The sequence below is a fragment of the Pyrgilauda ruficollis genome, unplaced genomic scaffold (genome assembly GCF_017590135.1).
Source record: "Pyrgilauda ruficollis isolate IOZ18807 unplaced genomic scaffold, ASM1759013v1 scaffold46, whole genome shotgun sequence".
Lineage (NCBI taxonomy): Eukaryota > Metazoa > Chordata > Aves > Passeriformes > Passeridae > Pyrgilauda > Pyrgilauda ruficollis.
The window spans coordinates 4,500,396-4,513,532 of record NW_024526155.1 but is presented as its reverse complement, the minus strand read 5'-3'; the positions used below and the strand labels follow the sequence as shown (position 1 = coordinate 4,513,532).

The window sequence follows — 13,137 nt, the reverse complement described above, 5'->3', positions numbered from 1 at the left end:
GTCCTCCCAGCACAGCCAGCCCCTGGTCCCTGACACCCCAGCATCCCCATCCTCTGCCCTGCCTTGTCCCCAGCCCAGCCCCAGCAGCCTGCCCACCCCCAGGCGGGGTGCCCCCAATTCCCACTGGCACATCCCTCGTGCCCGACCCCTCAGGCCCCGGGCAGAGAGCGGGGAGGCAGGAAGGGGCTGCGGGGGTGCGGGGGCTCTGATTTTGGGCATTGCGGGTCCGACGGCGGAGCCCCCGCGGGCGCTGCCAGCGGCAGGGCCGGCGCCGTGCGCCCTCCCCGGCCCATCCCGCTGACCTGGAAAATAACACAGCTTGCTCACAAACCAGCCTGGAAAATAACACACCTTGCTCACAAAGGAGCCTCGAGGATGGAGAAATTGTCATCAAAACCCGTGCTTTAATTGCTGCGTATAAAACTATTAATCTCTTAAATGCTAGGAGACACAAATGATGAAAAATTACAAAGACATCGAAGGAAGGATGGACCCAAAGGACATGCTGTTGGTGTGTTCCCAGATCCAAGGCACTGCAGGGAGAACTGTCACTGACCAGAGGTCACCAGTTCAAGGCTGCAGAGAAGAAGTGTCCTGATGGCCCAGCCTGCTCCTCTGCTGGTGCAGCTCCTCACGCTCGATGCTGTGGGCAGGGCGCTGGTTTCATGTGCTGCTGGTGTGCTCCACTCTCTGGTACAGTGTGTGTGTGCAGCTGGCTCCTCTTCCACGTCTCTGCTTGAACACATTTGTTTCCCACACCCTGCTGGGCAGTGATGAAGGTCAGGAGCAGCAGCTGCAGCACCAGGGAGGCGGGCAGGGGCTGACAGCAGCCACCCCTCCTGCCCCCAGGGCTGTGTGCTCCCTTCCCTTGGCAGCACCACCTCCCCTGCTCCAGCAGTGCCTGCCCTGCCATCTCCATCACAACCAGGATGGCAAAACCACATGATGATCTTCCCTAGTCCATGACAAGCTTTGGGAGAAAATTACCAGGTGGGAGCCCATGTTCCAGGAGATGTCTCTGCCTCAAAGGAGAAGGATCAGCCTGGGATTATTCTAAGGTGAAAAGACAGGACTATCATCCCCTCTTGCCTCCTCCCAGTCCTAACCTTCCTGTCCCATGCTGTGGTCCTGGTCTCCTCTCCTTGACCATGAGTCCTGGTTTTTAACCCATTTTTCTTGAGTGCCACTACTGCCCCCCAGCAGCACAGCTGCAAAGCTCAGGGCAGAGACCTGCTGATGAAGACACTGCAGCTCTCCCACCCTGTCCCACAGCCCTTGCCACAAACTTGACATTTTCTATTTTCTCAGTAGCACATCAGCCCAGTGCCACAGAGCCCAGGGGTGGCAGTGGGAAGCCCCAAAGGCAGCACTCCTGCTGGGACAGCAGCACACCTACCGTTTCCTGGAGAACTGCTGGTCTATCTCCTCCAGGGACTGTCCTTTTGTTTCCGGCACAAAAAGGTAAATGAATACAACAGCCATCACTCCCATCAGCCCATAGAGAAGAAACATCCAAGAGAATCCAATGGCATCTGCAGAGATTCAGGTGTGTGAATGTAGGAGTCACACCGTGGGGTACAAAGGAAACTGGTTGCTTACTGTGAGGTGGTCATTGGTGCCTGACAGGGGCACCTTATTTTGTGAAGCCTTCAAGAGGGCTGGGAAACTCCTTATCTGCAAGGCTTGGACTGAGAATTGGCAAAGGGAAAGGCTGGTGCATGCCAGGCTTTGCCAGCAGCAGGGGCAAGAAGGCAGCCGGGGTTCAGGGTCAGCAGTGCCTGCTGAGCAGTGCTGTAACGCTGCCTGTGTGCAGGCTCACACTCTGTTTTCTGAAACTGTGGAGCTACAGTGCAGCCCAGTGGGCAGTGGGGGATTTTTATGAACGAGTGACAGAGAGGCTCTGACCAGAGCTGCTGGTGCCTGGCTTTCCTGCTCTCAGGAGCAAAGGGTCGCACCTATTCCAGCCTCAAGTCCTCACGGTTCAAAATGCCACTTAATCTCCAAATGGCTCGTGGTGGCCACCTTCCCTAACCAGCTGTGGGAGGTGGAGGAGGGGAAGGGGCTACTTACCAATAAGGTCCAGGAAGGAGAGGCTGATCAGTAAATTAGCAGCCCAGTTAAAGCTGTTACAGAAGGCAAAGGCTCTTCCTCTTATCCCAGCAGGGTAAATCTCACTCAGGACCAGCCAGGTCACTGCACAGATTAGAGAGATCACAAACACAGTGTGGAGTTAAGCAATTTGTTTGGGAAATGGGCAAGGGAGATTCCAGCAGGGGGTTTAAACTCTGGCTTCACCCAGCCCCCACTGCTGGCAGTGTCAAACATTCATCGATCTCAGAGGCAGATCACAGCAGAACACTTCAAACCTCCTGTGCTCAATGCTTCATGGAGGAATGAAATAGCAATAAACAGGCCCAGGGAGTAAAGAAGAAAGCAGGATAGCTGGTCATTCCATTCACAGGAGATGAAGAGCTCTGACAGGCCTGCTGTCAGGTCATGCTCTTTGTAAAGAAATGAGAAAAGGGTGGAATTAGGGAGACAACATTGCATTTGGCTAAAATCAGAGTTAAAGCAATACATATCTTTAAGTCTCTCTCATCCTGGGGTTATTTTGCTTGAAATAATTTGCAGGGTGGCTGTCAAATCCATGAGACTTGCTCACCTAACATTCTTTCCTTGAGTTTTATGCCATTTTCTCACATCAAGGCATTTAAATGCCAGAAAACAGAAGAACTTACATGGAAGCAAGAACTAATCTTTAATCTCATCTAATGAAAAAAAATTAGAATATAAAAACCCCAATTGATATTGAGAAACTTCAAATGAGGTTCAACTTCCAGTTCTGCACTAACTTTCATAATCACACAGCAGAAGCCCTTCAGTTCCTCTGTCCTCAGTCCTGTATTTTCCTCCTCACCAGGGAGACAGGAAGTTTATGTAGTGCTTGTAGAGTTTGTAGGATGCTCTGATTTTCCATTGAACTTCAGAGAAAAAAACAGTTTTAAAAGGGTAGTGGATAGCATGGAAGAGAAAGTTACTCCAGTGCTGTAGCTGACAGAGCTGCAGTGCTAGAAAATGATTCAGGGGGCAGGAGGGGACATATTTCCAGTTCCCAGACAGTGAGCTGCTCAGCACAGCAGATACATTAAGGAATGGTTCAAGCAGGCAGCTTGCAGATCAGCCCTGGTTTAATTCTCTGGGTTAATGCAAGGATAAACACCACACTTACTTGGCCCAAATCCAATCGAGAAGGCACTCACAAAAGCCATCATGCTCAGCAGTGTAATCCAATTTAAGACCGTATGTTGTGCCCAGGGAGCAGCACCGAGGGGAGGGCCCGTGCTTTCCAGCGCTCCTTTCTTGGACTGACCTGCCAAGTCCCTTTTCTGAGTGAGGGAAGGATTAGGAACAACCTCTTTGCTTTGAGTGCCGGCAAAAACTTCCGTAAGGCTCCTTGTGGCAGCAAAACCGGGGCCCGCCTGACTTTTGGCAGCGGCTGACGCTGGTGGGACGGGTGACACGGCAGCCTGGGGGAGCACAGGTGTCAGGGGGGGCTGGCTGAGGCTCTGGGATGCATTGGGGCCTGCGGCTGCTCTGCAGTCCCTGGCCATGGCCAGCGGAGCCGTGCGGCTGGTGAGGCCGATGGTGGTGACAGAGACGGCCATCACCACGCAGCCGGCCATGAGCAGCACTCTCCTGCCTGCCTTGTCTGCCAAGGCCATGGCCACCAGCGTGGCCACCACCTTTATTGCTCCCAGCCCGACTGAGGCCAGGATTGCCGAGGAGTTGCTCTGGAACCCCACGGAATGGAAGATTTTGGAGGCATAGCCCAGCACATTGGGCTGCCCAGTGAACTGCTGGAAAAGCACCAGCCCCAGGCCCACCAGAGTCCGCCTCCTCATGTTGTCTCTGGTCCTAAAAAGATCAAGAAATGAGTAATGCTTCTCCTGATAGGGCTCCTGCTTTGCTGCTGCTCTGTCCTCTGTGTCCTGCAATGGTATGAGGCCCTTCTGGCAGTCTGAGTCCCACGAGCTTAATTTAACAGGGTTCACTGGGAGGAAGAGGATGCTGAGGAACTGCATGGCCGTCGGAGCAATGGCCAGTCCAAACATGTACCTCCAACCCTCATCCACGTCTGCGAAGATATAATTCAGTGCATAGGACAGCAGGATGCCCACGGTGATCCCCGCTTCGTAGAGAGACACCAGCAGCCCTCGCTGGTGAGCAGCCACCATTTCTGAGACGTAGATGCAGCAGGCCATGGATGAGACAGAGATGGCAAAGCCCACGGTCATGCGCCCCATGACCAGCACGGTGAGTGACCTGGCCAGTGTGAGGAGGAGGCTGCCCACCAGGAGGACCAGGTTGCTGACCAGGATCGCTCTCCTCCGCCCGTGGCGGTCGATGAGGATCCCCCCAGCCAGGGAGGCGAGGAGGGCTCCGATAAGGACGGAGCTCACCAGAACTTCTTGCTTGAAGCAGCTGAGCTGAAATTCTGCCTGCAGCTGCAGCAGTGCTCCAGAGATTATCCCCAGCTCATATCCAAATATCAGCCCGCCCAAGAGAGACACTGTTCCGGACAAGAGGAGGACCAGCAGTGCACGGCCTGGAAAACAAGCAAGCAGTGCTAGGTTCAGTTTTTGAGGCTATAAAACAAGCTGTCAGCATGCACAGGCTGGAAGAACTCTCCCAGGACAGCCACAGTTTTCCATCTACAAAGTCATGATGTGGAATTCCCCCATAGGTAACTAGGTCACATGTATAGAGGAACTTGCAGACAGTCACACAACCCACCAGACTTCCACCAACTGCTGGGGTACTCATTTGGGGTGCAGAACTTTAAATCAGGACTTTTAAACAGAATTAAGACTTGTTTTTCAGTGCAGGACAGTGATTTGTAGTGCCTGGAGTTTACAGTGGGATCCTCTGTGGTATCTCTTGATTGTAATTACAAAATTTGTTCTGGGCAGGAAATGCAGCTTCTGCTTTCTGGTTCTGCATTATCATTTTCAGATTTCAGTGCATGCAGCTCTCCCTGCAGGTTTTGCATTCTTACTTCCTATCTTGTGGTTAAAAACCGTGCTCAAAAAAGTTTATTTTCCTTTATTTTCTCCTTTAGTTAATCTTGCACCCTCAGCATCACTTTGTAGGGTGGCCCTGATTTCTTCATTTCTCCCTCTGCAGCCCACAGCTCCCAGGATCTCCAAGTCAATTGCAGTCTGCTCAGGCTGGTCCAGGCCCACAGGATAAACTTCACTGTGGGCTGAAAAGTTTATTGTTGCCACCCTCAAACACAAGAAATGACTCTTTGACCTTGCCCTTCCCCCAGGGCTGAGTGTACCAGTTTCCTAAGTAGGCAAATTTAGCTAAAATAAGAGGAAAAACAGCAGCAAAAGCAACTCAAACCAACCCGCCCAAACAACCCTACAAAACCAAGGTGCTGCATGTGCTTCTCACCATGGGGAGGGGATGCAGGGGTGACCATGTGTGAACATGAGCCATGCTCCACCAGCACGGATTGCACTGAGGCAAGAGCTGATGTGGGACCCCTGAGGACAGAAGTGACAGTGACCCCACCTCCAATTACACTTTTGAAGCATAGGTGAAGTGCATTAGTTTTGGGGTTTGTGCTGTTTTGCAGCATGTAATACTATCTGTATTCTTTCGTTTAATTAGAAATACTCACGGTTTTGGTAGACTGTACATGGAAAAAATGTTGGCATAACCACCAGACCATGGAAACTTTTCTCACCCTGCTGAAGGACTCTTTTCCTGTCACAAGCTGTGATTAATGGGAAGTGTCTCTGCTTGGCCTTTAATTATAGTTATCAATAAAGGCTATTTCTCACTGATGGCTGTATATAAATACAATTATTTTTATTTAGTCTGCAACCCTCTGTGTTTCATTTGTGCTACTTATGCCATCCCAGTCCCTCCCACCATGCTCTGTGTGACCATCTGCACTGCTTTTAGCACTCCTTGTACAGATAATTAGAAAAAATATCTGCTGAGGACATAAGGCATAAGTGGCCTTCCCATTAGCTTCAAGCCACAAATTCTATTAGACACAGACAGTCCCACTATAAATACCATGGCTGATTCCGTCAGGTTTTGCTGCGTTTCTTGTTAACTTAATAAGCACTCATGGCTTATGAACTTTGCCTGAAATCCAGTTTGTGTATCGCCTATTTTGACGTAGCTGGGGAATTCGAGGACTCTTCAGACCTCCACAGGAGGACAGAAGGTTTGGTGGAGCAAGGAGCTGTGCCAGGCGATTCCCTCCCTGCAGCAAAGGTCGGAGGACCGTGCTGCAGGACAGGGCAGTGCCCGCTGTCCGGCCGGGCTGGGGCTGGCACCGGGCTGGCACCGGACCCTGCTCACACCAAGCGGCACCGCCCGCTGCCTGCAGCGCTCGGCACGGCACAGCAAACCCCGCTCCCCCGCGCTCCCGAACCCGCTCCCTCCCGGGACAGCCCCGGGGCAGAGCCACAGGAAATTCCTTGGCTCCTATGCTCGCTCTACGCGCTGCTGGGACCGCTAAAAACAGAACAGAAAGAAAGGAAGGGGCGGGGGATGCACCCCAGCCTTGAGGAAAAATAAAGTTGCAAACTTTTTTTCTGTGTTATTTTTTGGAAATTTCTCCCCGGGGCAGCGCGTTCCCTTTCCTCCCCGGCTGCCCCGTGGCCAGGGGGGCTGGCAGCCCCCCGTGCCCCCCGTGCCCCCCGCACTCACCCATGGCGGGGGCTGAGCCCCGGCGGGCGCGGAGCGCAGCGCAGCGGGGCGGAGCGGGGCCGGAGCGCGGCGGGGCCGGAGCGCCACGTCGCTGCTGCCCTGCCCCCGGCCGGGCAGCCTGGGGCTTGTAGTCACCCTGCCCGCCCCTCCCGGGGGCGGGGGTCCCGGCTGGGGGGAGCTGCACCGCCGCGGGGCGATGCGGAGCCGGATGCCGGGGGATGGGGGAGCCCGTGGGTGAGCCCGGCGGAACCGGCGCGGGCATCGGCGGGTGGCCGGGACGCGTTGCGGGGGTACGTGGCGATTTGGGCCAGAAAGGAAGATGTGGGGTCTGGCGGCTGGAAGGTCAGCTCTGTCCCCAGCCTGTCTCACTGGAGGAACAGAAATCGCCTCACTGCCTGCAGAGCTGCTCTTGCGCACAGCTTCACCTCTCTAGACGAGAAAGCCTCCAGAAAGTGCACAAGAGATTGACGGTTTATTCATGTTTTTAGGTAGCTCGGCTGGAAAGCCACGGGAACCTGTTAAGAAAGGGGTGGCCACTTGAAAGCTGAAAACAACAAGAGCAGCAGGGGAGGTTTAGGTTGGATATCAGGAAAAGGTTCTTCACACAGAGTGCTTGGCACTGAACAGGCTCCCCAGGGCAGTGGTCACAGCACCCAGCCTGACAGAGTTCATAAAGTATTTGGATGATGCTCTGCAGCGCCTGATGGAATTGCTGGGGTGTCCTGTTCAGGGCCAGGAGTTGGACACAATGATCCTGGTGGCCCCCTTCCATCTCAGCATGTTGTTTGAGTCTATGATTCCGTGGTTCTGGGACTGAGTTTGTCCTCTTAACTTTTATGGCCGTGGGACAGAAAGAATCAGCCTCTCAAGATTATCTCACAGTGCTCCATCAGGCAAAACATCCAGTGTTCACCTTCCTTTGCAATTAACATTCCTTACCTGCTGAGTGGAACAGCAACATGCTGTCCTGCATAAAAGACACTGGGACTTGCGCTTGGATGCAAGATTATTTTCTGAGGCTGATTTCATGAGTCTCAAAGTCCAGTTTGTTAGACAAGGACTTTACAAAGCATGATACACTCGAAGTGCTTTCAAAACTGTTTAACACAATAGGCAAACATTGCCCCTTGGTGCTGTTTGTGTGAATGGCAGCTGCTGGGCAGGTTGTGCTGAGCTGAAGTACAGAGATGTTCAGGAGTTTGCTGTGACCCAGCTGGCAGGGGAGGGGACAGCGAGGAGGATGTGGTGTCACAGGTGGGAAGACATGCACAGAGCCTTGCAGCAGGCACTGCCACTGCAGGGTAAGTGCAGCTGACCACGAACCTGCTTTGTGAGCTGGCACCTGTCTGCAGGTAATATTGCATTAAAAACCTTTGTTGAATTTTAATATTTGGTATGTTGTAAGCACACAAGCTCCAGGACAGCACTCTGTAGAGCCTGTGCTGATAAAGCTTTTTGCCCTGGTACAGAATTGAACTGGGGAAGGTCTGAATCAGTGACCATTGTGCCTCTGACACATGCAAAAATTAACAGGTGGGGTGAAGAATAAAGAACATTGGAGTACATGATTTTTTTTAAAGAGCCTTTTCAGTCATCCCCTGTGTTAACTTAATAGGGAATTTAAGAGAAGTATTTAAAAATTGTTATTTTTCCAAGTATGGGGATACATCTCATGTCTCTGCTCTGTAGAGCAGTGGTACCAACTCATTTCATTCCAAGTCATAGTTTTGGGATGCTTGAGATGGGCCATATTGGATCATGTATGTCCTTTCAGCTTTAGTCTGTTGGATATCTGGCTGCAACATAAGCAGCAGCTGATCAAATGTTTTGGTTTTTTTTCTTCTCAAAATCATAGAGAATAGGAAAAGTGTGTAAAATCATGTACCTGGTTTATAGATTAAATAAAAGCTTCCCATTCATATGCTCTAATTTCAGTGGGAATACAGGATGTGAAAACACCTTTTCCAAAACCTTGTATCTGATACAGCCTGACAGCTGCAACAGGGATCACACACTTGGTGAAGAATGGCTTCAAACACCAGCCAACAGAAACCCACGGTGCTCATGGTTTTCAATAGCATTTGCATTTCATATTGGAGCAGTTTAAACAGCTCTGAAATCACAACCAGCTCTCATGATAAGCAGAGGGAGAAATTATTCCAATTTTCTCCCTTCCCCAACACCCACATGAAATCAGTTCATGGCAGACAGCAAACACTACATGTCTCCTGTGTCTAGGCTAATGTTCCACATTTGGGGAGCACAGGGGGATGCAGCATGATCTTGCCCATGATCTCTGGCCCCCAGAGCTCAAGCCAAGGCACTTTGGGTGTGTTAGGAACTGGAGGAGATGTCTCCCATGCATTGTTCCCCACCATGCCAGGCAGAAAGCCAGAGAGAACCCAGAGTCCTCATCAGCCTCAGGGCAAACTCACTCTTGGCTACATGACCTCCAATTTGCCTGAACAATCCCTCCCTTCTGAAATTATTTCAGTGTGAGAAGGAAGAAATTATATTTTTCTCTATGGTCACTCAGCATTTATTTTTCTGCCACCTGAACATTTTCTGGAGGCTTCTTGGTCTCCAGCAGGGCAAAAAATATTATTAGCACTGACAACAAGAAGGTGAGGTCTTGGTGAGGACAGGAAGAGCTTTATGGTGTGTTTACCAAAGGAGGACAAAAAGATGACATCAGTGTGTACAGAAATGCAGCTGTCACATGGACACTGTGGAGGCCGTGGGTTATTGTCCTCTGGAGAAAAGGGTGAAAACCTGCTATGATGTGCAGCAGGGATAATTTGGGGGGGAAAATCTTTTTTTTGGGTCCTTAAAGTACTGCTTTCTAGTCACACCTTTTGTAGCCAATGGGTGTTCTGGGCCTGCTGAAAGAATTCACAGAATTCACAGAATTCACAGAATTCACAGAATTTCTGGGTTGGAAGAGACCTTCAAGATGATCAAGTCCAACCCATTCTCCAACACCTGAACTAAACCGTAGCACCCAGTGCCACATCCAGTCTTTTTTTAAACACATCCAGGGATGATGACTCCACCACCTCCCTGGGCAGGCCATTCCAGAACTTTATCACTCTTTCCGTAAAAAAACTTGTTGTTTCTTTTATTTTCCCCCAGCACCTTTGTCCCTAAACTCCACGTGAGAATGCCTGGGGGGGTTGGATCCACCAATGCTTCGTGCCTGCAGGCACGTTCCTCTCCTTGCTTCCTCCTGTGATGCCTTCCTCCTCCTCCTGTGCACTCCGTGTGTCTTGGCAGTGCCATTTCCCCTCCGATCCTTATCTCGCTCCTGGCTGCCGGGCTTGCGGGGCTGGGCAGCACATCCCAGGGCTGGCACATCCCCGGGGCTGGCACACCCATCCCCAGGGCTGGCACATCCCTAGGGCTGGCACACCCATCCCCAGGCCTGGCACACCCATCCCCAGGGCTGATACATCCCCAGGGCTGACACACCCATCCCCAGGGCTGACACACCCATCCCCAGGGCTGACACACCCATCCCCAGGGCTGACACACCCATCCCCAGGGCTGACACACCCATCCCCACCCCGGGCACACCCATCCCCAGGCCTGGCACACCCATCCCCTGGGCTGGCACACCCATCCCCATGGCTGGCACATCCATCCCCAGGCCTGGCACATCCATCCCCAGGGCTGGCACATCCCTAGGGCTGGCACACCCATCCCCAGGCCTGGCACATCCATCCCCAGGCCTGACACACCCATCCCCAGGGCTGGCACCCCCATCCCCAGGGCTGGCACATCCATCCCCAGGGCTGGCACACCCATCCCCAGGGCTGGCACCCCCATTCCCAGGGCTGGCACATCTCCAGGGCTGGCACACCCATCCCCAGGGCTGGCACACCCATCCCCAGGGCCGAGCCACAGGAATGTGCTCCTGAGAGCTCCGCCTTGGGAACGGCAGCCTGTGTTTGGCATCAGCACCCGCCTGTGATTGCTGGGAATGTTACCCTCTACCTCTGAGCTGGAGCAGCTGAAAGAGGCTGCAAAACCACAAATTGAAATACAAATACAAGAGGAGAAAGAAGTCCATCCTGGCAAAAGGAAGATATGTTCAGGAATCCTCTTTACACCCTCAAGGGTATTTCCTTCTATTATGTTTGACCCTTAGGAAGGGGCTCAGGGGACCAAAGTGACCAAACTCTGTTCAGTTATTGGTGGAAGTGATGGTCCCTGAGCTGGCAGAAGTGTCACAGCTGGCCTGGATGGAGCCAGCTCACCAGGAACCTGCCTTTATTGCACGTTTATTTGCATACCAGAGAGGTTTCTCCCCCTGATGCCATGCTGCAGGTGTTTTCTGTTATGATGTCCTAACCCAGGGGGTTCTCTGGCACTGCTGCTCAGCAGTGCTGGTCCCACCGGGAATCTTGTTTCCTTGTACATTTTAGGGATGCCAGCATGGCACCCTGCAACAACTCAAATTCATCCCTTTTCCCATCTGTCCAGCTCAGAGGATGGCAGGCTCCATCCCTAAAAAAGCTGGGAGAGCTGCTTCCAGGGCTGAACCTGTCTGGTGCCAAGGGATCTGTAGGACAGCAGGGAGGAGCCCATGAGACCTACCTTGGTTCCCATTAGCTTGGTTCGCTAGGCTGCAAATTTTTATCTTAATTACATTGTTTGTGAAAGGAAAGTTTGTAAATGCTTGTCACCAGGAGCACAAAGTTACATAATAAAACCATGTACCAGTCTGTGGCTTCAGAGCAGTTCTCTGGAGTGATTCAATATTCCAATAAAAATACTGGGTGATACCATAAATATTGTAAATGGCTCTAGTTAGTTTCCAAGGGCTATGTCAACTGTTTATTGCCTTAAAAGAGAAAAGAATAAGTGAAATCACAGGGAAGATAAAATTTAAATAAATAAAATAAAGGGGAAAATAAACCAAAAATATTTTCTTTCATATTTTGAAAGCTCTGGAGGAGGTTTTTGGCCAGCATGAGAGAAAACCATCATGTTTGCCAGAATAATGAACCTAAGGCTATCTGTGTGCACTTGCTTATAGGTTGTGTATCTTGTCTGTGGGGGTATCTGTGCACAGATGCTCTGCTAAAATCTGTTCACAACACGGGCAAAACCTTCTGCTTTATTGGAGGGTTTGAGGCATTTGCAAATTGCAGCCACAGAGAATTCACCCATTCACTGGGCAAGCTGTTGGGCTCCTGCAGCCCTGCCACAGCTGCAGGAGGGTGCCACGGGTGGGCAGAACTGCAGGATGGATTATCTGTATCATTGAAAACTTGGAAAGATTGTTTAAAAGTTGTCACTGAAGCAAGATAAATATTTGCCAGGCATGATCCCACCGTGCAATGACATGTAAGCTGTGTGGAATGTGTTAATAAAATATAAATGTTCTGAAAAGGAAACAAATGCTGCGGGTGAGAAAACAAAGACAAAATGGACTTGCAGCACCTCCAAAAGCAACAATTGAAAACATATTGACAAGGACTGGGCTGAATTCTCTTGTATCTTCTGAGGAACATATTTGCAGCATGCGCAGATCACGCAGTAGGGCAGTGGGTTTTCAGGGTGCCATAAAAACCCAAGCACTGCTCCAGTGAGGTTTGTGAGGATAATGAGGTTGATCCATCTCTTAATAAGACGGCAACGGGGGACTTGGCTGCTGGAAGGGGGAGCCACCTGACTCACGGCATGAGTGGCCCATGGCAGACCTGGGGCAGAAGCTTTGGTGGTGCCCAGCGTGGGGAGCCGAGGTCACAGCTCGCCCTGCTGCAGGCTGCTGATCCCGTCAGCTTACGGGCAAACCCATTCTCCTCCCCGGCCACCAGCTGGGCAGCTGCAGGGGCTCTGCACAGGCTCCAGCAGAGGCTTTTGGCACGTGAAAGAACAAGAGCCAGTGATGGAGCATGCTGGTGGTGGTGCCCCAGAGATGGAGTCCCCACGGCGATGCTCCAGGATGATGGGACATCCCTGGAACCTGCAGGGGGGGTTCCACCGTGATGCTGGGAAAACCTCGGGGCAACCACGAGCTCCCACTTGCCACCTCGGGAAGAAACGCATCCAACACTTCCCTTGCGAGCCTTGGGCCGGCTGCAGGTCTCGCTCCTGCGCCGGCAAAACCACGGGAGGGCGCTCGGGATGCTCGGGAACGGGTCCCACCGTGCTGCAGTTACCCAGAGGCAGGCAGAGGGCAGCAGGATTCCCGGGGGGAAGCACAGGGGGCGGTTTGGAAGGAGCAGCGCCGGCAGTCCGGGGAGCAGAGCGGGCAGGGCGCGTTATAGCGGGGGCGGCCGAGCGGTACAGCCGGGCGGCGCTTCGGCAGCTCGTAGGTTTCCGTCACGGCCCACCGAGCGTTGCCGAGGATGGCCGGAGATTACCGAGCACTGCCGAACAGGCGCCTCGCGCATGCGC

General features: G+C 52.3%; 1 protein-coding gene across 3 annotated transcripts; it reads right to left on the bottom strand.

The window, feature by feature from the left end:
• Positions 1 to 396: 396 nt before the first annotated feature.
• SLC2A10 (solute carrier family 2 member 10) lies at positions 397 to 6,781 on the bottom strand. 3 transcript variants are annotated; one of them, XM_041478842.1, is made up of 5 exons: positions 6,733 to 6,781; positions 3,230 to 4,606; positions 2,071 to 2,193; positions 1,397 to 1,532; positions 397 to 763 (listed from the first exon to the last, which is right to left on the bottom strand). In XM_041478842.1, exons 1-5 carry the CDS (start codon positions 6,734 to 6,736, stop codon positions 664 to 666), a joined length of 1,740 nt encoding a protein of 579 aa, XP_041334776.1. In that variant the 5' UTR covers positions 6,737 to 6,781; the 3' UTR covers positions 397 to 663. The 3 variants fall into 3 exon arrangements, with proteins under 3 accessions (XP_041334776.1, XP_041334777.1, XP_041334775.1); XM_041478843.1 differs by having other exon boundaries at positions 397 to 760; XM_041478841.1 differs by having other exon boundaries at positions 397 to 732.
• Between the last annotated feature and the right edge of the window lie 6,356 nt (positions 6,782 to 13,137).

Excerpts from the sequence above, each read along its gene's own strand:
- SLC2A10 (XM_041478841.1), bottom strand. Across the intron at positions 2,194-3,229 it reads CTCGATTGGATTTGGGCCAA|TGACCTGGCTGGTCCTGAGT; the intron begins GTAAGTGTGGTG and ends TAATCTGTGCAG. Across the intron at positions 733-1,396 it reads CAGCAGTTCTCCAGGAAACG|AGACGTGGAAGAGGAGCCAG; the intron begins GTAGGTGTGCTG and ends GTGTTCAAGCAG.